The following is a 21403-nucleotide window of genomic DNA, read 5'->3' as shown; positions in this document are numbered from 1 at the left end:
AACACAACTAGCCACATGCTTAGCCGGCGTGGATAAGAGGCGATTGAAAGAAATAATCGTTTTATGAATAAATTGTGGTACATGTAACAGAGTGACTTGAAGACTTTTCGAAGGATACATACAGTGTAAAGGTTTTGGGATGAAGTCGTTCGTTTGGTGAAATGATATTGAGCTCTTGAGTGTAGAGTCTGAAATAAAGATTATTGAGCACCTTGCTCTACTGATTGATAAGCCTCTATGAAGCTGAGTAATCTAATCACTGAAGTAAAATTCTCTATGATTGCGGTACAAATTCTAACTACACTAATCTCTGAGGCTTCATACTAGACAGCTGCCCACCTTAACAACGAAATGATATTAGGTTGAGTGAACAATATGTAATATTCCAAGTCCGTAGAATTAAATTTGAAGGGCAAAATCCTGTCACACCTTGAAGACAAAGTGCAGAATTGAATGGAAAGCTCCGTCCTGACCACTTCTTTGACCCACGAACTGGAACCTGGAATCAGCCTGCCTGAAAATATCGAGATAACGTTCCAATGTCCGCTCCCCACTGCCATGTACTGTCATCATAAACAGATCCTCGAACCAGATATTTTTACCATCAATGGTGTTGTCTCGCTTAATGGGGGCCATAGGCAGGACGCCTTCAATGACAAGAAGGTGTGCGCCATCCTTGAGACCAGCTGCCTGGTTCTTCAGAAGTTTGATGGCATCAGAATCAGGCCAATCATGGAAAATGTGGCGGAAGATGTAAACGTCACCGGATGTTTTCTGTGGCGTGAAAAAGTCGTATTCTTCCCACGAAGTGCGTGCGGCGAGCTCAGGGTGTCCTGCCTCCATGGCCTGCCGTCCCTTCTGGAGGATCCCAGGATGCACATCCTGAACAATGAATTGGGCTTTGGGACTAGCATGTTCCAATGCGATACAGGTTTGTCCGAGTGAGCCTCCGACCTGTTTCGCAAATCTCGAAGTAAGCATCCAAACTGTCAATATCAAACGATCTCAAATCATCTATCAAACTTACGTCTACAATGGTTCCAGACCCAACCGCGGCCCAATCCCAGCCCTCGGCAATGTTTCTTTGAGACCAGCGACTTGTTTGTACTTTGCCACTCTGAAATGCGTGGTAATGCTGTGCGGCGACTGGATTCTTCTGCACAAACTCGAAGATACCTTTCTGGTAACCTGGAAATGCTACGTCAAAGGCGAGAGCGGGTTTCTCCCCGTCCTTTGAGTTTTTCAATAAGTCCAGCGCATCTGGAAGCTTGGTAAAAATTTGTAGGAGCTCATGTGTGCTTGTGAGTGCAATGTCCCGCAGGGGCTTGCTATGAGCCAGACGAGCCGAAACGGAATTGTGCCAGAACGATCCTGCTGGTTCTTCAACAAAGTAACCGGACGTCACTGCAAAGCGCAGTATACGCAGCACAATATCCTCTGGCAACCCGACCTTAGCAGCCACCTTGGTACCCGTGATGGATGAGCCGAATGGAATAGCCTGTGGTATATCGAAATGGACAAGAACCGCCAAATTGTTGGAGTCGGATGCCTGTTTTGGATTTGATTAGCTAACTTTTATAAGAGGATACAAAAGGGATGGAATAAACATACCGCCCACGCTGTTTGCAGTATTTGGTCCTCCGGTCCCTGCGCAAGCCGTACAAGATCGACGGCCGCGTTGACTATCTCGTATCGAGTTCGTCGGACGGTCTTATCCTCACCAGCGTAAGGGTCATAGCTCTCCTCACTGAAAGAGGGTTGATTAATGTTATGGCTCTTGAGCAGGTCAGCAAGTTCTGTCGTCTTCTCGGCGATGGTGCTCGCGATGGAAGTCAGCAAAGCTGCTGTATCAGAGTGTCCGTTGGTCGACATAATGAGCCTGATGTTTCAGTAAGAAATTAAAGTAGGAAAATTATGGAGAGTTGTTGTTAGGATACCGGTAGCGACTCAGTCTACAGAATACAGAATACTGGAAGCTTTTGAAGTACTACACCATACGCTTATTGCCTACATTCAAACAAGGACAATGTCGAGGCAACTCTAACTGAAGCGGCGAACTCTTGGACCATCAGCCGTATAATTGCCCGAAGTTGGTCTAAAAGGAATTCCGTTTTTCAATTTCCGCTCACAATGAAATCCGTATTGCGCGGGTTTCGAGGTTGCAAAATCCGTTGCCACGAAGGCCGAGAACGACGAGGTGTGCCATTTACCCGTGAAACACGTTAGAAAGGCATTGATGTTCCAAAAAGCTGCGCACATACTAGATGATCTGGTATGAATGTAAATGGCTGCCAAGTGATCATGTGGCGTGGGATGAGATTCCGGTATGGATGTTCCAAGAATTAATAATTGAATAGAGAAGCCCTATCCTCTCATTTCTTACTCCATACACACTACACCAAGCTATCAGCAACTCAACCGCTCCAAAATGACGAATTTCAGAATCACTGTCACCTCAGACACCATCTGCCCGTGGTGCTATGTCGGCCGCAAGCAGCTCATCGCCGCAGAAACCCTCTACCATGAGTTGCACCCATCCTCCGGCGACACGTTCAGTGTAAACTACATGCCGTACATGCTGTTGCCTGACTGGCCACGTGGTCCTGCTGGAGCGCAAGACAAGCAGGAGGCCTACATTCAGAGATTTGGCCCTGAGCGCGTCAAAATGATGCACCAGCGCCTCAGGGTTGTGGGAAAAGAGACGGGCATCGACTTCAAATTTGGTGGACGCACGGGAAATACACGCGACTCGCATCGGCTGGTGTGGTTGGCCAAGAAATACAGCCCCGAGATTGAGAGTAAGACAATTGACGAATTATTCAAGTCATACTTTGAGAAAGAAGGGGATATTACTGATCTGGAGACCTTGCGAGCAATCGCATCCACGGTCGGAATTCCCGACGCGGATTTCCAGAAAGCGATAGTGGACAGCGATGAGTGCGGCAAGGAGGTAGATCGAGCGATATTGCATGTTCAGATGAAAGGAGTTAGTAGTGTACCAAACTATCTTGTGCAGGGCAAGTACCAATTGGACGGTGCGAGAGACCCTAAGACATTTGTGGGCATATTCGAGAAGATTAAGGAATTGGAGTCTAAAAGTGTAGGATGATCACGAGGATCTGTTTGTATCTGCATCATTCTTTAATCCACAAGTCTTCTTTCAAGACATCGTCTATTCTATAAAGGCTATCCAAATACAGCAGTGTTATATTAGATCCTTTTTGGTTTAAGTGGTTCCGACAGATTCGAAACCTGCTTCATGTTTTACGCACTCTCTCTTCCTTATTTGGCCGGGCTACATCAGCTACTTCCAGAACAGTTAGACAGATTCTCTTTCTTTCGTATCAACCGAGAGCCAACTATCTAATGGTTTCAGCGTAAAGAATAAGTACAGCAATAACACATTTCCTTGCCAGATTAGTCGCTTTCGGAATGGATTTACGCTCCAGCCTTGGGGGCAAGAGAGAGAGAGAGAGAGAGAGAGTACGAAAATAACATAAATCGAATCTGTCTGTATTGGTCTGGCTATAATTGATCCCTTTCAAGACTTGGGCCTTTATCAACCCTGCCTTTAGTAACCATTATCAGCAGGTTTGACTATCGTATACTGGATTCTCCAGATCTTTGCGTGGCAATGATACTATGCAGGCGTAACGGTAGGCTATTGCAACTATCTGAATATTCATAATATGGTCACAAACGTGCTACAAGGACGCTTTCAGCACCTTTTCACACTCCTCAAGAACATTGTAGCTATTCAAATATATCAGCCTTGTACCATACCCTGTACCGTATCACTGAGTCCCTCTACTCTTTGGGGGAGAATATGATGCATCGTTGGGCGTTATGTGTCAGAACGTACCTATAATCATGCATGGTTCGTTCTTGATGATTGGTTGGAACCACTGCACAGTGCCCTAATTAGCTGGAATTCAGGAAATGAGGACGGACTCTTTCTCTCACATATATCAGGTGACTCGGCATATCGGCGCACCTGGGCCTCAACAGTCATTTCCTCACCCACCCGCGCTCTTGACAGCAGCTGTACACGCGAAGCTCGATTGTATCTAATTTTCTCAAAAAGGGCAAGTCGGTCCTCTACTTGGCTAGTTTCAATACCATTAAATAGTACACCGAGAGCACCAGCGTCCTCGATCGCCATGTTGGAGCCTTGCCCGCCAAATGGTAGCATCTAGGATTCAGAAATCGATCAGTTCCTTGGCTTTTTCTCCGACTTTCTTCAGGACATAAAAAAACCCAGCACTTCACTGCTTATGTGAAGCGCCCAGGTTGATTGGCAACACCTACTGGATGTGCTGCGTCTCCAATGAGCACGACACGACCGCGCACCCAGGTCGGGTATGGATCGGGGATGAATAGAGGCCAGCATTTGACATGATCGGCGAGCCTATAGTTTTCAAATCCTTCTGTTAGACAATTCACAAACGACGTAGGAATGCGCAAGGTAGCCAATCGGTCTCCTCCTACAACGAGGTTCCGCTTACGCACCGCAGTATGTGATCAATATCCTCGTGGTAATGCGCATATTCCCTTCTCATCTCGATTTTTGCAGCTTGGATAATTTCGCGATTAATTAGGTTGTCGATTTTCAACTCATTGTGTATATGCTCAGCATACCTTCACCGTCCCAAGTTTGTTGTGTCTTGCTTGGATGGATTCCAACAAAGTTCTGAACAGTTCCTCTATCCATTTTAGGTAAGCAAAGACCACGAAACCCGGCCAGTCTAAAGCACAACATACCCTCGACAGGGATACCACATGATGTGATGCTCTTCAGTGCGTGTTGTATCCATAATAGCCACAGCTCTTCCCTGATGCTTGACGAGCAGCGGCTTTAATGAAGGTTCCATATTGAGTTCCTCAGAATCGACCAGGAAACGGAAGGCTGCCAATCCTGCGTGGCCGGACTGAGGCGGAATTTTGTCACTCAGGACGACATCTCTGATGGCAGATCGCAGCCCGTCTGCACCAATGACCACGTCGGCCGAGTAAATCGATCCGTCACGCAACGTGATGGTGCCATCAGAGGTAGCAGCTACGACTTCAGAACTGAGATGAAGCTTCACTGGGGATCCGCCCTCAATATCAGGGTTAGTAGCTATGCGCAACAACTCATTATGCAGGTCGACGCGGTGCACAGTGCGCGCCGGCTCACCAAACATCTTCTCTGAGCTGCTGAGATCCACACTTCTCAGTACCTCCATCGTTTGCCCACTCAAAGTCTCCCATGTCGAGATAGTGCAGGCGCTCGCGCGTGAATACGAGAAGCCTAGTCGCGATAGCACGCGCGCTCCGTTTGACGCTATGGATAGTGCAGCCCCGATTTGCCCAATAAAGGCGGATTTCTCAAAGATCTGCCATTAGGATGATGAGTTCGTTCTTTTCTTAGAAATATATAATTAAATGATAATCGGGGTGGGTATCTCCAGGCCTCCTGAGCAAACTGAACGCTCTAGACTTGGAATTGGAAAATATCCTTAAAACAAATATACTTACTTGCACATCGCAACCAGCACGACGTAGTGCTGCAGCGCTGGTGAGGCCGCCAATTCCAGCACCGACCACAATGACTTTCAAACCCATGCTTTTCTGATTGAAGATATTTTCGATTGAACTGCCTTGTATTCTTCGTGCAGAAGTAGAAATTATTGAGACCAAACAATGCCCTAGCCTTCTTAGGAACGGCGAGTATCAACTACTATTTCAATCTCAGAACGTTTTTCCTTGCGCTACTTTGTTTTTGTATATTTCGTAATTTGATACATTTAACACCATTCAGCGAGAAATTCCTCTTTCGGCGGTATTACACTATATTAGGGGATGGTAAATACCTTGGCTTTTTGGGGAAATATTAAAAATCGAAAGGTAGACTGCAGTATGTGCACTCAATTCCCCTTTAGGAAATATGAGACTCTAGGCTTTGGCTTTTAACTACATATGTATATCCTGAGAATCTATACATATCCATGCATGTACATGCTTGAATCACCGAATCTAGATTTATAGTTTCACATATGACAATTGATTTGCTCTTAAGGCCCCCTAATTTGTATTTCGATAAGTTTTAAAATACGTAACTCACTCTTGCGAGGGGGACTGATATCTTGGCTCGGTAATTATCTCAACGGATCATTATATCCAAATCAGGACCAAAGACAAGGCTCTCGGCGCATCTTGCTAATCTGCACTAATGTATCCATGTTATAGTTTTATTAGTGGTCCCACTGAGATCCTTTTCGGTACATAGATGGATGTAGCGAGGAACGATTCTAGAATAATAAAATAGGCATGTTTGGGAACGTGGAAAGAAAAAATGAGTAAACTGGCTCCACTGGCTATGATCTGCTTGCTGTCTCCGGTATTGGAAATCTTGTACTGTTCTCAAGAATAGCATCAGTCCTGCAATGCAAGGTAGTGTGATCTTTTCTACTTGTATAATCTACTCTGTCCAAGTTCTTCCCAATTGGTCGTTTAGTACACCGCTGCCGAGCAATCGGACAACATGGAGCAGAAACGATCAGAACCACAGCATTTGCTGCTCTTCGGAGACCAAACTGTAGAGAAGCTTTCTTCCATTCAGGCTTTAGTCCGAAATGCCAAGTCATCTCCTGCTACCAAGAGGTTCCTTCAAGAAGCAACGGATGTTTTGCAACTTGAAATTTCTAAAATCAGTCGGACGGAGCATGGCTGGGCAGGGAACTTCGATACTCTGCTGGGCCTAGCAGAAGAGAATGCGGACCAAGATGGCAATGCCAACATGATAGTAGCGACAATGCTGATGTGTATTGGCCGGCTCGGATCCTTGATATTGTGAGTAATTAAGAGACACACCAAATGGGGAGCCAAACATAGCAGGTTATTAATGATGCTATAGCCTCGCAGAGAAAGACCCGGCTATCCTAGGCACCTCAGAGAACCCAGTGAATGTCTTAGCCTTTTGCACTGGGCTGCTCCCAGCATCCCTCGTTGTTGCTGCTAAAGATACCTCAGACTTATTTACATTAAGTCGCGAGATCATCTCCATCACTTTTCGTCTTGCTCTCCAAGGCAGACGACGAATGCAAATGCTAGGCACGGGGAATTTAAATGGTACATGGGCACGGACCTATACTGGCTTGTTAGAAGATAAGGCCAATAAAATCCTGGACGAGTTTCATCAATCCCAAAAGACACCAACGCCTAGAAAGATAGCAATTGGCGCTGTATCTACCAGCTGGGTCACTCTTTTCGGTCCCCCTGGTTCTCTAGACCGCTTGCATAACTGGTCTAAGGAGCTTGGTAGCCTGCCTCACGCTCATACAGATGCCGGAGCACTAGGCCACAATCCTTATCAGATGCCTATTGATATCGACAAAGTTCTTGGAGTCTCGGCAGTGCTTGACAACCCGTTGGATTGGTCTAAGGCAAGGATGTTTTCACCATCGATTTGCAAAGAGTACAAACATGCCACACTTGGTGAACTACTTACTGATATTATCCCCGACATTATGCACAGTGTACTCCGAGTCAGCGATATAATCGAGACTTGGACCAATTATTTGGATATCAAAATACCTGTGCAGGTTACTTCTATTAGCCCAACAAATCATCAGTTTGCAGTCGAGCAGGCGCTTAAGAAACGAGGCTTTTCATACCATAGGGGACATGCTTACAACGGTTTCGACGGACCTGATGCAACATTGAATACACGTGGCGGATGTGGACGAGTTGCTATTGTCGGTATGGCTGGTCGATTTCCTGGTAGCGATACAGTCGACGGCTTTTGGGATGATGTCTTGATGGGTCGGAGTCATATTGAAAAGGTGCCCAAAAGTCGTTTTGATTTGAATGATTTCTACGACCCGACAGGACAACAGAAGAACTCCACTACCGCAATACACGGTGCATTTCTCGATGACCCGGGTCTATTTGATCACAGGCTCTTCAACGTGTCGCCCCGCGAGGCAGCACAGATGGACCCAATGGTACGACTAGCTCTGACCACCGCTTACGAAGCCTTGCAGTCGGCAGGGTATTCACCAGGGGCAACTCCAGCTACCCAGACCAACCGTATTGCGACATTTCTGGGCCAGACTGGTGAAGACTGGCATGAGGTACTTAATAACCAAGGAATTGACATTTACTACATCCCAAGTGTGTGCCGCGCATTTGGCCCGTCCAGGTTAAATTATCACTTCAAATTTGGTGGCGGTTCCTATGCCATGGACTCTGCCTGTGCAAGTAGCACTACGGCCATCTCACTGGCCTGTTCGTCTCTCATCGCCCGGGAGTGTGATACGGCGGTGGCCGGTGGAGGGTCTGTTTTAGTATCACCTAATTCGTTCTCTGGTCTCAGTAAGGCTGGCATGCTTTCCCCTACTAATGGTTGCCGTACCTACCACGACGATGCCGATGGCTACGCTAGAGGAGAGGGTGTCGCCATGATAGTACTCAAGCGATTGGAAGATGCTCTAGCAGAAAATGACAATATCCTGGGTGTTATTAGAGGCTGGGCCAGGACGTACAGTGACACGGCGCCATCCATTACTCACCCCAGTCATGAAGCACAAGAGCGGATATACAGTCAAGTGCTGCGTCAGTCATGTTTGGATCCTGCCGAGATCGCCTATGTCGAGATGCACGGTACGGGAACGCAGGCCGGCGATTTGGAGGAGATGACATCCGTTTTAAACGTTATCGGTCAGAATCGTACTCGCGATAACCCGCTCAACGTCGGTGCCGTGAAAGCAGTGGTCGGTCATGGTGAGGCAGCAGCTGGAGTAACATCACTGATCAAGGTACTAATGATGATGCGTGACCGTAAAATACCACCACAACCAGGATGGCCATTTACACTGAATCGCAAGTTCCCGGCACTGGACAAGCTGCATGTCAGCATCACAACCAAGCATGGAGTGGACTTACGCGCAAGCCCTCGTGGTGATGGAAAGCTCAAATTACTGGTCAACAGTCTGGATGCGTCTGGCGGAAACACCTCACTAGCAATCGAAGAGCCCCCTGCTTCGCCTGTGAAGAATCCTGATCCACGTGGCGGCCACGTGGTGGCCATCTCTGCTCGTACGGAGCTATCGTTGAACCAAAATCGTGAACGCCTACTAGACCACATCTCTCGCAATTCGCAAGTGAAATTGGAAGATCTGGCTTATACAACAACGGCGCGGCGTATACACGAAAGGCTGCGTGTAGGATATGTGGGAAAGACGTTACATGACAGTCAGTATATATCATTTCTTTGTTCTTGACATTTTAGGTAGTCATCAACATTAACTGATTTCTCTAAAGTTGTACGACAACTACGTGGAGACGTTGCTAAGAGCAGCGCTGGTGGCAGTGGGCATAATGCTTCCAATGGTAAAGCTAAGAAGCCATCCTTAATATGGCTCTTCACCGGCCAAGGTTCTCAGTATGCGAGCATGGGACGTGACCTATACCGAACCAATACATTTTTTGCGAGTACGCTGCTAGACTATGAGCAAACAGCTATGGCCACGGGCCTACCAAGGTTTATGGGCATCATTGCCGACGAGGACAACAGCGATGTTGAGGATCTGGCACATCGTTGGTCGCCTACGCAAATACAGCTAGCTACTGTGGCACTCGAGATGGCACTTGCACACCTGTTCAAATCTTGGGGACTCACAGCCGATTTAGTAATCGGGCATAGTCTGGGTGAATACGCGGCCTTAAACATCGCCGGAGTCTTGTCCGCTGGTGATGTCTTGTATCTCGTTGGTAGCCGTGCAAATCTGATGGAGAAAAATCTTCAGCTGAACGAGTATGCGATGCTAGCAACTGGGTACGATCCCGAAACTTTGAAGAAGAGTTTTGAGACTTATGGACTCGTGTCGTGTGACATTGCTTGTATCAATGCACCGTCGGTGACTGTTGCTAGTGGCAAGATGGAGAGTATCAGTGCTTTGCAGAGTCACCTACAACAACAGAGCAATGAAAAAGGAATAGAGATCAAGACGACAATTCTTAAGACTCCTTATGGCTTCCATTCACGCCAGATCGAGCCGGTTCTCCGAGAGTTCGGGGACCTAGCACGAGGCGTCGAGTTTAATGAACCGCATACCCCCATTATATCCTCCCTGACAGGAATGGTGGAAACAGGCTTCTCCCCAACTTACCTAGTCCGCCAAGCTCGCGAGACTGTAAACTTTGTTACAGCACTATACACGATGCGAGAGGCTGGCTTCGTAGGGGACAATACCACCTTTATCGAGATCGGCCCGAGTCCGGTATGCCTTGGCTTGCTTAGACGAACACTCGACTTGCCACCAAGTACTCAGCTTGTTTCTGCCCTTAAGCCGAGAATTGACAACTGGGTCACCACTTCAGAAGTCCTGAAAGTGGCCTACGAAACGGGATCATCCGTGAACTGGGTCGAGGTCCACAGGGATTTTACGGGCTCAGTTACATTGCTTGATCTCCCCAAGTATGCCTTTGACAACAAGAACTTTTGGACTTCCTACGTGGAGCCATCATTGGAAAAGGGGAATACCACAGACAAATTGAAGCTGTCAGAGGCTCCAACATTCAATGGCTTTCCAACTTCGTCGGTGAATCGGGTGGTATCTGCACAATTGGACGCCAGCAACGACAACAAGCTCACGGTTGTGTTTTCTACAGATCTTGATGACACGCATCTACTCCAAGCCATTGAAGGCCACGTTGTCAACCAGCAAACTATCTGCCCAGCCGGTGTATTTATTGACATAGCCATGACAGCAACCAAGTATACTCACATTCACCTCCATGGAGATAGCATTGATGTACCAACCATGACCATCCGTGACTTCGAAATGGCGCACGCGCTAGTACTTACGCCTGGAAATCCAAAACCAGTCCTATATACCACAAGTGTTTATAACACCGAGGAAATGACAGCCACAGTCTCCTTTCATTCACGTACAGGCATCGAAAAGGACGTGACTCATGGCAGATGTACGGTTCACTTCGATCATGAGTATGCCTCAGCCTGGAAGATCTCAAACGCGCAGACCTTATTCCTCGTCAAATCACGCATGGAAGCCTTGACTGAGCATAGAAAGAGCGGAAGGGCACATCATCTCTTAAAGACTGTTGTCTATAAACTGTTCCGCAACGTGGTGGACTATAGCGAGCGCTATCGCGCGCTTGAAGAGGTAACATTGGACACACAGTCGCATGATGCAATTGGGATGGTACGATTTCTGCCAAACACGCTACAAGATGACGCGAAGCCAAATCAATTTTGCTTCGACCCTTATAGCATTGATGCTGTCATGCAGCTGGCCGGCTTCGTATTAAACAACGGGATGCGATACGAGGATGACATTGCCTGCATTTTTGTTGGATTCCATGAACGCTGCGAAATCGAGAAGCCGCGGAGCGACAAGGATTACTTCTCGTACGTGTGCATGCAGGAAGCTTCTCAAGGATCAATAATCACTGGTGATTGTTACGTTTTCGAAGCGGAGTCTGGGCGCCTCACGCAGGTGACAACAGGCTTGAAGTTTCAAAAGATGAAGAAGGTCGCGCTGGACAGCATACTAGGGATTAAAGCTTCAGTTATAAGCAAAAATCATATTTTCCCTAGTCACTCAAATGAGGGGCCCCTATCTACTATGCCTACGTTAAATGTGCAACACCCCATGGTAAACCATGCGGATTTGCCACAAGCTCTACTTTCAAGCTCTTCATCATCATTGACATTAGGGACACCACCATCAACTGCAGAGCCTGACCTCTTGGATACGGTGCTGAACATCGTAGCGACGGAGAGTGGTTGTAGCATGGGAGACCTGCTGGATGACAATGCACTATTCGCCGATCTGGGGGTCGACTCTCTAATGGCGCTCACGATTCTATCCTTACTCAAACGCCACACGGGAGTCGATATTGAAGCAAACTTCTTTTTTGAGTACGAGACGGTGGGCGACGCGAAGCGAGCCCTCATGGAAAGATACGGCAGAAAGGAAGACGAAATTCTACAACAGCCAATAGATCTCTTAGGAGAGGCGAATAAGAAGATAGTACAAGACATATCACGTACTCCACCGGAGCATGTAGGCGTTGCGCAACCACCGGTGTTCCTTCCACAAACGGGCAACATAGTTCACCTTCGAGGTCGCAGAGATCCTGGCAGTACCAAGCTATTCCTTCTAGCAGATGAAACTGGTTCAGTACTTGACTACATGATGCTACCGAGCTTGGGACCAGGCCTCTGTGAGATTGGAGTGGAATCGCCATTTGCCAAGGAACCACAGTTATTTGATGAAAGCATTACTATCCCTAGTCTGGCCTCCATATATGCTGCAACACTGCGCAAGGAACAACCTCGTGGGCCATACCTAATTGCTGGTATGTCCAGTAGTTCTATTCTAGCAATTGAGGTCGTGCGCATCCTACTAGCCGAAGGAGACACAGTTGATCTGCTTTTATTGATCGACCCTGCGGATGTGGACACGATCGACAGTCGTTTACCTGTAAAGCTTGTGCAGGTAGCCAGCACTGCGCAGAGAGAGCACATGCAGGCGATGGCAAATGCACTCAGAAAGTACACACCAGCGCCACTCAGCTCACAGCCCTGTAGCGCTGTAGCTATCATTCCCAAGCAAGAAATTGCCAAGATGGAGAATGCATGGAAGCAGCTTATACCTTCGCTTGTGTTGCAGCAAATTGACGCCATGGGTGGCTCATTCATGAAATTTCCAACTGTAAGTACTGACTTCGCAAGCTCTGTTAAGTCAGCTACTGACTAGCCAAATTCTCAGATTGATATGCTTGGTCAGATGTGCAAGAACGCCATTGGGGGTTATGTACATTAAAGTTGCAAATCTCCTATGCGGCTGATTTGGGACATAGATGCTATTTCAAAATAATATTTATTCATATATGGATACTTCCTTCGAAGGCTTCTTAAGTATACACGACGCAGAGCACTTGTCTCTCAATCGAGCACAAATAAACAGAGCAGGTGAAGCTTACGCAAGAGCAAGATACTATAGGTTTGAGGGAATTTGTGAGATAGCATAGAACTTCTTACTCTGATGTGGTATTATTCTCAATGGTACACTGGAGATGTCTGAAATTTATCGGCCGAAGAACCCTGGACAGACACAATTGCTTCAAATTTTTATGATAGATTCTGCATATCTTATCCATGTTGCGATGCCTTCTTTCCATGTGGGATGCAAGATATCAAAGGGAACATGTGTGTCGATATTGTGGAAAAAGCCCTTACCAAGACTGACACGAATCATGCAACCAACAGATGATCTTTCGGTTACTGATGCCTCAAATGGGCTAAGCATGGTCAAGAGTTTTATGTTTTATTGCCAATATATGGGGTATGTCTTGCATCTTCAGAATCTTCTTTAACCGTATATAAAAACGTCATCGCCATCATTCCAAACAATATCAAGAAGAGGATTACGATATACCCAGAACCTGAATGCGCGGATACTAATGTAAGAGCCACATCCCTTCTCCCTAGAGGTTAGGCTAAGCATAAAGTAGCATATTGTGTATATCATTTAGATTTGTATGTTAGAGATAATTGCAGCTCGGGGAATGAAGTTATTCGTACGCTCCTTTAATTACCAGAGAAGTAGCTCAGGTATAAATGGCAAACAGAGGAATTAAATTTTGTCAGTATATTTCTTCCTTTTTTTACCACCCCTTCTATCCCTAGTATCGTTTACAATATTTTTCAAATGGTAGCACTGAAAATAGCAGCAAAGCGAATTGAAATTGCCCGATCTTCCTCCCCTATCTAAATAGCGCGTTGTGATGAAATTCGAACCAATTGGGTCTTTATTAGATGGATTGGCGAGCGGAGTTCGAACGGAATTGATACTGATCTCCGATGACTGGCTAAAGTACGTAGCCGGAAAAAGCCGTGGCGAGATCAGACCACTTCGATCAAAGACTGCGTAAGTTAAACATAGTATTGATGAGTAAATCTACTAACAGAATTAGTATTCTTGACAGAAGTCTGTATAATCGTGCCAAGCAGCGAATTGCCCCTTATAGATATCTCTAATAGAGTGTCAATCATTCAGAGATTTGGTCTATCTCAGCTTTTCGGGGAATTAGTTGTAATTCAATACATGATGAGGTCAAACAGAACCACTGTTGAGTCTAAGAGCTCTGTAGTTGGCTGGTATATAAAATGAAGTCCTACTTTCTTCGCATCGAAGGCTACTTGGACAACAACAATCCATCTATACTGAAGACCATAGTTATACCAATATACAGGCTGTCACCACCATGGCGATTCCCGAGAAGACCACCGTCCTCGTGATTGGAGGTGGACCTGCAGGATCCTACTGCGCCTCTGCTTTAGCACGCGAAGGTATCGAGACAGTGCTTCTTGAAGCGGAGAAATTCCCTCGGTCAGTGCTCCCTTCTAGAGCAACAGATCACATCTACACCATTAATAGCTATCAGTTCTGCACAGAGCTAACTCCGATTTAGCTACCATGTTGGCGAGAGCATGCTCCCATCTCTCCGGCACTACCTACGTTTCATCGAAGCTGATAAGAAGCTCGATGCCCATGGCTTTATCCGTAAGGTACGTTCTCGTGGACTATTGAAATTGTATATTGTGAATTATTGACTAAATTTTCGTGTCACAGAATGGCGCTCTTTTCAAGCTTAACTCCAAGCCAGCTGCCTGTAGGTTATATCTGCTCGAGCTATACTCCCAGCCGACTATTTTCTGACCTGGCAAAACCTCAACATAGATACTGATTTCGTTGGTGCCGGAGGTCCCAATGGCTTCAGCTTCAACATCATTCGCTCTCAGGCAGATGACCTTCTTTTTCGACACGCCGGTACAAGCGGAGCCAAAATCTTTGATGGCGTCAAGGTGAACTCTATTGAATTCGTTCCCTCTGGCCTCCCACGCAGTGATGATCCTGATTGCGAGATTCCAGACCCTGGTCGTCCGGTCTCCGCATCATGGGTCAACAAGGATACGGGTGATGCGGGTAGCATAAAATTTGACTATCTCGTGGATGCCAGTGGCCGCCAAGGCCTAGTGAGTACCAAGTACTGGAAAAATCGTAAGATGAATACGGGAGCGCAGCTTCAGAGTGTTGCTACTTGGGGTTACTGGACCGGCGGCGGCATCGTCGAGAAGGGCACCTCGCGTGAGGGCTGCCCGTATTTTGAAGCCATCGCCGATGCCAGCGGCTGGACGTGGTACATTCCTTTGCACAACGGCCAGTGGTCCGTTGGTGTTGTCATGAACCAAAAGGTACTTGCTGACAAAAAGCGCGCTGCTGGGGACGGCAAGAATGTTTACCTACAGACCATCAGGGAGACTCCAGGCCTGCAAGCTCTACTTGAGAACGGTGAACTTGTGACTGAACTGAGGTCAGCCTCGGACTGGTCATACAATGCGACGGCCTATTCGAGCCCCTATCTCCGCGTTGCCGGCGACGCGGGTTGCTTTATTGACCCTTTCTTCTCCTCTGGAGTCCATTTGGCTTTGACTGGTGGTTTCTCGGCAGCGACCACCATCTGCGCATCCATCAAGGGGCAAACTTCCGAGATAGGAGCTGCGATCTGGCACACCAAGAAAGTGTCAGAATCATACACGCGCTTCCTTGTTATTGTTTCTACCGCGTTAAAACAAATCAATGAGAAGGATGAGCCTGTTATCTCGGATTTTGACGAGAAGACGTTTGAGAGGGCTTTCAAGCATTTTAGACCCAGTAAGCTAATATACCATTCCTCTCCTTGGAGAGGGAAAACTCTCCCTTCTCCTAGATAAACACATATAATGAGGCACTTGCTAATAGCCGTATCTCTACAGTTATCCAGGGCACGGTGGATGTTCAGGGCAAGCTCTCGCAAGCTGAAGTGTCTCAGGCGCTCAACTTCTGTTTTCGCGCTTTCCACCAAGTAGACTCGAAAGAGAAACAAAACCTTATAGAGAAGATGCGTTCTCTCGCCATCAGTGACCCTGACGATCTTTCCAACGAGAAATACAGCGCCGCGCTCAAGGAACTTGAGGCTGTCCTGACGCCTGACCAGTTGCATATCCTGCAGACAATCCGAGCGCGCCAAATGCTGCGGCCCGAGGACATGTTCACTGTCGAGACAATTGGATCTGATGTTATCGACGGCTTGTCTGTGAACATGGTCACTGGACAGCTCGGCCTCGTGCATCCAGGCAAGGCATTCAAGGTGGCTCCCAGCAACAAGGATATCCTCGCTCTGCTTAATGGCGAAGAGCTCTCCGAGAGCAGCATCGGATTCAAAACAGATCCTGGCTACCAGAATCCAACAGCTGCAGCACACTGAATAGAATATTTACATCATGAATATTATTAACATCAAAGTGACAATTGAATTTCTTGGCCCTTGTACTGCTTTATGTCCATACGATAAATGGCATACCATTATCATTATAACACTCTTCGCAAAAGCCTTACGCATGAATCTGTCAGGCTAGGCGCTATCGAAATTCTGTTGTCTCTTAAGTCCGCTAGGTAATAATTGTTACTTAATTTTCTATGGCTACGGATCTTCTGATCTAGGCACAAAGTATCTTGGAACCCATTTTTAGCAGCGACTGTTCAGTCACTAGTGACTGAAAATATTGTCTTCAATTCGATTTTCTCGTAACTATTTCTTCTTGCAAGGAAATCCCGCAACTATTTAATGTAGGTTGAAAATTTCATTCATCCAATCGTCGTCAGACATCATACCATACTGATGAGTCACAAGCCCCGACGCCGCCATTCCTCCTTGTGCAAGAAGCCCGCCTCGAGCTACTATATCAGGGTCTGTGTTTTGGGACGGATATAGGCCTTGCAGCTGCCAGTGGCGATCGCCAGACTGTTGCCTGTGTTCTGGGGACTGTAGCTCGGCCCACCAGGCATTACACATGGATTTAATCATCCTAGAGAATCTGATGAATATGCTATCGTCTGCACCGCTCGGTGTACCACCTCCACGACTCGCCCCTGTTTCTGCCAAGATGTTGACCAGGCGATCGCCTAGCGCAAACAAGTTAACACGCTGGCGCGCTTCCCAGGACGGGTCGTTGAGCACGAACAGGCGATGAAGAAGTATCAAGACGTGGGCCATCTGACACCAGCGGGCAAAGGTCATAGCCGGGTATTGATCCTGTTGCATACTAAAGAATTGATCAAAGCTATGTGTAATAGTTTTGAGATGCGCCTCAAGTAACTGATGCCACTTGTAGTTTGGGCTATACAGGGAGACTGGGTTTTTCGCTAAGATGGCGTCCTGAATAACTAGCTCAGAATAAAGAAGCTGGGCAGTGATGTTAACTATAAGACTCATATTTTCTCAAGTTAGTAAATATTTCCAAGATAGAACAAATTGAAAGAGGAGAGAAAATGTTTTCACTAAGCCTTGAGAAAGACTCGGACGCATACTGACCATTTTGAGTAAGGCTGGGAGGGAGCTGCGCCTTGATTTTCTCCAATTGTGACAGCAGTCCTTCAAGATAAGAAGAGCAATATGGTTGTAGCTCTTGATTCTTCCATGGACCTCGGTTTAATTGGTCGACTAGTAACTGCATTTTCACCTGGGCTGCGAGCTGCTCATCTCCTGGCCATTCTGGAGACTGCGAGAGTGTTTGGAGGCACCCATCCAAAAACGGGGTCCACTCCGGTGCATCAATTTCTTTTTTTGCATATGAAATTCTATCAGTTCGCATGTGGTTAGCAGCTATGTCCAGGCAAAATCATTGAGAACTCACTGGGAGACCAGGAGAAAGTATGCTAGTGTGGCTCGTCGTTCTGCCATACTCTTGGCTTCTTGAGATGGCTTCGGTGGGTTTGAGCACGGGGTGGTAGCTTGTGTTTCCAGAGACATTTTGTTCAATTTCTTGTCGGTAATGATCGAGTGCGCGAGTGAGATCATTACAATGATATATGACGTGCCCTTATGATGGAAATGAAACCTGAAAAGAAATCGCGAGCTAATTAATAGAGTACAGTATAAGATATAGATCAAACATACTTACCAGCATATAAAGGCGAGTAAACCCAATAAAAGGTCGAGGTTTGATTCATTATCAACAACCATCTTCTGCGCAACGAAGCGCTTAATGCTATCGGTCATGGAAACCTCCTGGCCTATCACATGCTTGGCCGTGACAGCCATTATGTTGACCCACAGAAAAGGATACCATTCTCGAAGCTGTCTCGCACTCATATCTGGGCGGAGATACACAAAAGGAAACAAGCTAAGCATGCGCGAATGGAAGTATACTAGGCAGTCCTCGGCCTGAAGCGGCTGGGGCTCGAAAGCCGATGTGAGGATATCGAACTGTGACCGATGTTGGTATACACTTTCACCTACCGCTAGCAGGTCTGATTGAACAGGCCCGGCTAATTCTGGATTCGGAGGATCGGTGTTAAACGCGCTGTCATGGCTTTCTCGATCGCGATGAGACAATCCATTAGAGGTCGGCGTACCGATAGCCACTGGAGGCGAGGTTCGGTGAGGATGCGATTTTTCAGCCGCCTGATTTTGGAGCAGGGCCATGAGACTTTCGATCTTCTCCTCCAACTCGACGACGCGAGATTCCATCAGGTGCTTGCTAGCCAGTCTTCGCGCTGAGACGGGCGTTACGCACTCTTTCTCCAATCGGAGACATCTGAAACAATTAATCCACTGTTTTCTATGTACTTAATGGATAGATACCTTTCACATTGTCGTCTATCAGGTCGATAGGTGCATCGATACTTTGCGCGAGCACAGTTTGTACAAGCCTCTCCATATGGCGCTGGTACGACGTTGGGTCTACGGCTCACCGCTTGATCCATGGCAGTCAATGTGATGGGTGAGACATGCAAGTGATTAGATGTTGACGGAATTCGCTGAAATGTAAACCATCTTCGCAGGGTGATGAGGGCGACGTTAGGATTACCTCAAGGTTAGTCGCTACGGGATTCGTCATCAAAATCGGCGGCAGGGTGAATGGGGTAATACTTGGCGGGATTCGAGCGGAATTCCGTGGTGAAATCCGGGCGGTTTTCCTTCAAACCTCATATCAAGGCAGAATCGGGCAGTTTGTGACCTAACCTTCGCTCTTTATTATTGGCGACATGGGCAGAAGCGAGTATTCAACCATACTATAACTGTACTCGGTAGACTTCACCAGTTTCTAACCGGTGTCTCGACAACCTTATCATGCCAGAGACACAGAAACAAGAGCAGATGTCAGTCCAGCCACCTGGATTCGACCTTTCAGAAAAGCCCATGACCATGAAATCGACCCAGCTTCCAGAGACTGACGGCTCAGAGAGCGCAAATAAGTCTTTGGAAGCTGATGGACAGGGACAGGAAGATGATTACATTTCGGGTATCAGATTTTACATGGTGAACACTGCCGTCACGCTTGCTGCTGCTTTGTTGTTCCTTGACACCGCTATCATTGCAACTGCTATTCCACGTATTACCGATCAATTCAACTCCCTTGCCGACGTAGGATGGTACGGGGGCGCGTACCAGTTAGGTAGCGCCACTCTGTTGCCATTAACTGGTAAAATATACCATTACTTCAGCTCAAAATGGACGTTCCTAATTTTCTTCACACTGTTCGAGATTGGATCTGTTCTGTGCGGCGCTGCCACCAGTTCTGCCATGCTGATTGTTGGCCGCGCTATCGCCGGCATGGGAGGTGCCGGCATCATCAGTGGTGCGCTGACCATTATCGCCAGCTGCATGCCGTTAAATAAACGAGCAACGGCTACTGGAATCATGATGGGGGTCAGTCAACTGGGCGTGGTCCTAGGCCCGCTCATCGGTGGCGCTTTTACTCAGCGAACTACATGGAGGTGGTGCTTTTACATCAATCTGCCGCTTGGTGGTGTCTGTATTTTATTTCTCCTTGGGATTCATATACCCGATCAAGTCAAAAAGCCGAATCCGCTAGTTGTACTTAGGAATTTACATCATCACCTTGACCTCATCGGCTTCGTCCTTTTCGCAGGGTCAGTGATTCAGCTGCTTCTAGCGGTCGAACTTGGTGGCAATCGGTTTGCTTGGAATTCAGCTACTATAATTGGGTTATTCTGCGGCGCTGGGGCAACTTTTCTCTTGTGGTTTTCTTGGAATTGGCGGCTGGGTGATGAAGCCCTGATCCCTAAATCAATGACCTCGAAGCGGCCAGTGTGGGCGAGTTGTTTAATGCAGGCTCTCTCCATGGTTACCCTCTTCGTCGTCAGCTACTTCCTGCCCACATATTTCCAAGCAGTGCAGAACCGTTCGCCGCTTCTAAGCGGAGTTCAATTGCTCCCCAGCATTATAGGACAGCTGATCTTCGCCGTCTTGAGTGGCATTCTGGGTAAATTCTTCCTTACGTTGAACCTTACCTTCCATTCTCATCCACTAACCTGCTGACTTTAGTCTCCAAAACTGGCTTCGTTATTCCCTATGCCTTTATCGGTGCAGTGCTTGGGGCTATAGGATCCGGTCTCTTTACGACACTTGTCCCCGATAGCTCCCTTGGAAAATGGTTTGGATATCAAGTACTTTCTGGTGTAGGTCGTGGCATGGTCATGCAAATGGTGAGTAGCCTGCAACCTGTTCGCTGAGTAAAGGTACCATAGCTTACAATGCCGCAGCCAATTATTGCCATGCAAGCGAGTTTGGAGCCGAAGGAACTTTCTATGGCTAACTCGCTTATGATGTTCGCACAGTCGCTTTTAACTTCTATCTTACTCGTTGTCGGTAATACCGTCTTGGACGAGAGCTTGCGAACAGAGATACCAAAGTTTGCACCAAACGCCAACGTCCCAGAAATCATCGCAGCCGGTGCAACTGCCTTCCGCTCTGTTGTGAGCACAGATGAACTAGCTGGGGTCATACGTGCCTATTCAAACAGTCTCGATAAAGTCTTTTACATTGGTGCAGTTTGTGCTAGCCTTGCCTGTCTGGTAACTCCAGCCATGGGCTGGGTCGATATTCGTAACAAGGGTCCCAAGAGTAAGGCAGGCACAACATCTGAGGAGTCGGCATTGGAGTCTGATGAGAAGGTTGCAGATGACAAGACTGTTTAATGGGTAAATTACCATGCTTCTACATTTCTTGTCACAATAATTGCGACTGAGACATGAATTTTAAATAGATGTGTATTTCCAGGTCTAGTTCCGATAGTATAGTTTGTTTATTGTATGTAATCTGTCAAAGATATATAGAGGATGAATAAACAGGGACAGTTCTGTTATCAAAGATTTTCAATTCTGATCGTCAAGCCAAGCTGCCGACTTTTAGAATGATAATCCTACCATAAGACTTTAAAGCCAGTGGAAACTTTTTAACACAGACCAAGGTACAATGCCCTGCTTTAGATCACCGTTGTGTCTTCTATATGAGGTCACTTAATAGATAGCAGTATCTATTT

At 47.0% G+C, this 21403-nt stretch overlaps 7 protein-coding genes across 7 annotated transcripts; 4 read left to right on the top strand and 3 right to left on the bottom strand.

The window, feature by feature from the left end:
* Nucleotides 1–423: 423 nt before the first annotated feature.
* On the bottom strand, nucleotides 424–1872 carry EYB26_007531 (uncharacterized protein; the record flags this gene model as incomplete). The annotated part of the gene is made up of 3 exons (XM_054266797.1): nucleotides 424–954; nucleotides 1028–1549; nucleotides 1612–1872. 3 exons carry the CDS (start codon nucleotides 1870–1872, stop codon nucleotides 424–426), a joined length of 1314 nt encoding a protein of 437 aa, XP_054122772.1.
* A 556-nt stretch (nucleotides 1873–2428) lies between these two features.
* Nucleotides 2429–3109, top strand: EYB26_007530 (uncharacterized protein; the record flags this gene model as incomplete). The annotated part of the gene is made up of 1 exon (XM_054266796.1): nucleotides 2429–3109. The coding sequence occupies one exon, from the start codon at nucleotides 2429–2431 to the stop codon at nucleotides 3107–3109; it is 681 nt and encodes a 226-aa protein (XP_054122771.1).
* A 595-nt stretch (nucleotides 3110–3704) lies between these two features.
* On the bottom strand, nucleotides 3705–5604 carry EYB26_007529 (uncharacterized protein; the record flags this gene model as incomplete). The annotated part of the gene is made up of 8 exons (XM_054266795.1): nucleotides 3705–3753; nucleotides 3863–3905; nucleotides 3964–4192; nucleotides 4309–4408; nucleotides 4510–4573; nucleotides 4639–4703; nucleotides 4762–5375; nucleotides 5518–5604. 8 exons carry the CDS (start codon nucleotides 5602–5604, stop codon nucleotides 3705–3707), a joined length of 1251 nt encoding a protein of 416 aa, XP_054122770.1.
* A 919-nt stretch (nucleotides 5605–6523) lies between these two features.
* On the top strand, nucleotides 6524–12833 carry EYB26_007528 (uncharacterized protein; the record flags this gene model as incomplete). The annotated part of the gene is made up of 4 exons (XM_054266794.1): nucleotides 6524–6831; nucleotides 6896–9234; nucleotides 9304–12722; nucleotides 12780–12833. 4 exons carry the CDS (start codon nucleotides 6524–6526, stop codon nucleotides 12831–12833), a joined length of 6120 nt encoding a protein of 2039 aa, XP_054122769.1.
* Nucleotides 12834–14277: 1444 nt separating this feature from the next.
* On the top strand, nucleotides 14278–16320 carry EYB26_007527 (uncharacterized protein; the record flags this gene model as incomplete). Its single annotated transcript, XM_054266793.1, has 5 exons — nucleotides 14278–14402; nucleotides 14485–14581; nucleotides 14646–14685; nucleotides 14754–15728; nucleotides 15830–16320. The coding sequence occupies 5 exons, from the start codon at nucleotides 14278–14280 to the stop codon at nucleotides 16318–16320; spliced, it is 1728 nt and encodes a 575-aa protein (XP_054122768.1).
* A 357-nt stretch (nucleotides 16321–16677) lies between these two features.
* On the bottom strand, nucleotides 16678–18821 carry EYB26_007526 (uncharacterized protein; the record flags this gene model as incomplete). Its single annotated transcript, XM_054266792.1, has 5 exons — nucleotides 16678–17315; nucleotides 17428–17693; nucleotides 17750–17953; nucleotides 18017–18652; nucleotides 18700–18821. 5 exons carry the CDS (start codon nucleotides 18819–18821, stop codon nucleotides 16678–16680), a joined length of 1866 nt encoding a protein of 621 aa, XP_054122767.1.
* Nucleotides 18822–19188: 367 nt separating this feature from the next.
* On the top strand, nucleotides 19189–21059 carry EYB26_007525 (uncharacterized protein; the record flags this gene model as incomplete). Its single annotated transcript, XM_054266791.1, has 3 exons — nucleotides 19189–20344; nucleotides 20407–20567; nucleotides 20625–21059. 3 exons carry the CDS (start codon nucleotides 19189–19191, stop codon nucleotides 21057–21059), a joined length of 1752 nt encoding a protein of 583 aa, XP_054122766.1.
* Nucleotides 21060–21403: the final 344 nt, after the last annotated feature.

This window comes from Talaromyces marneffei, chromosome 6 (assembly GCF_009556855.1).
Source record: "Talaromyces marneffei chromosome 6, complete sequence".
Lineage (NCBI taxonomy): Eukaryota > Fungi > Ascomycota > Eurotiomycetes > Eurotiales > Trichocomaceae > Talaromyces > Talaromyces marneffei.
This window is presented reverse-complemented; position numbering and strand designations above follow the sequence as displayed.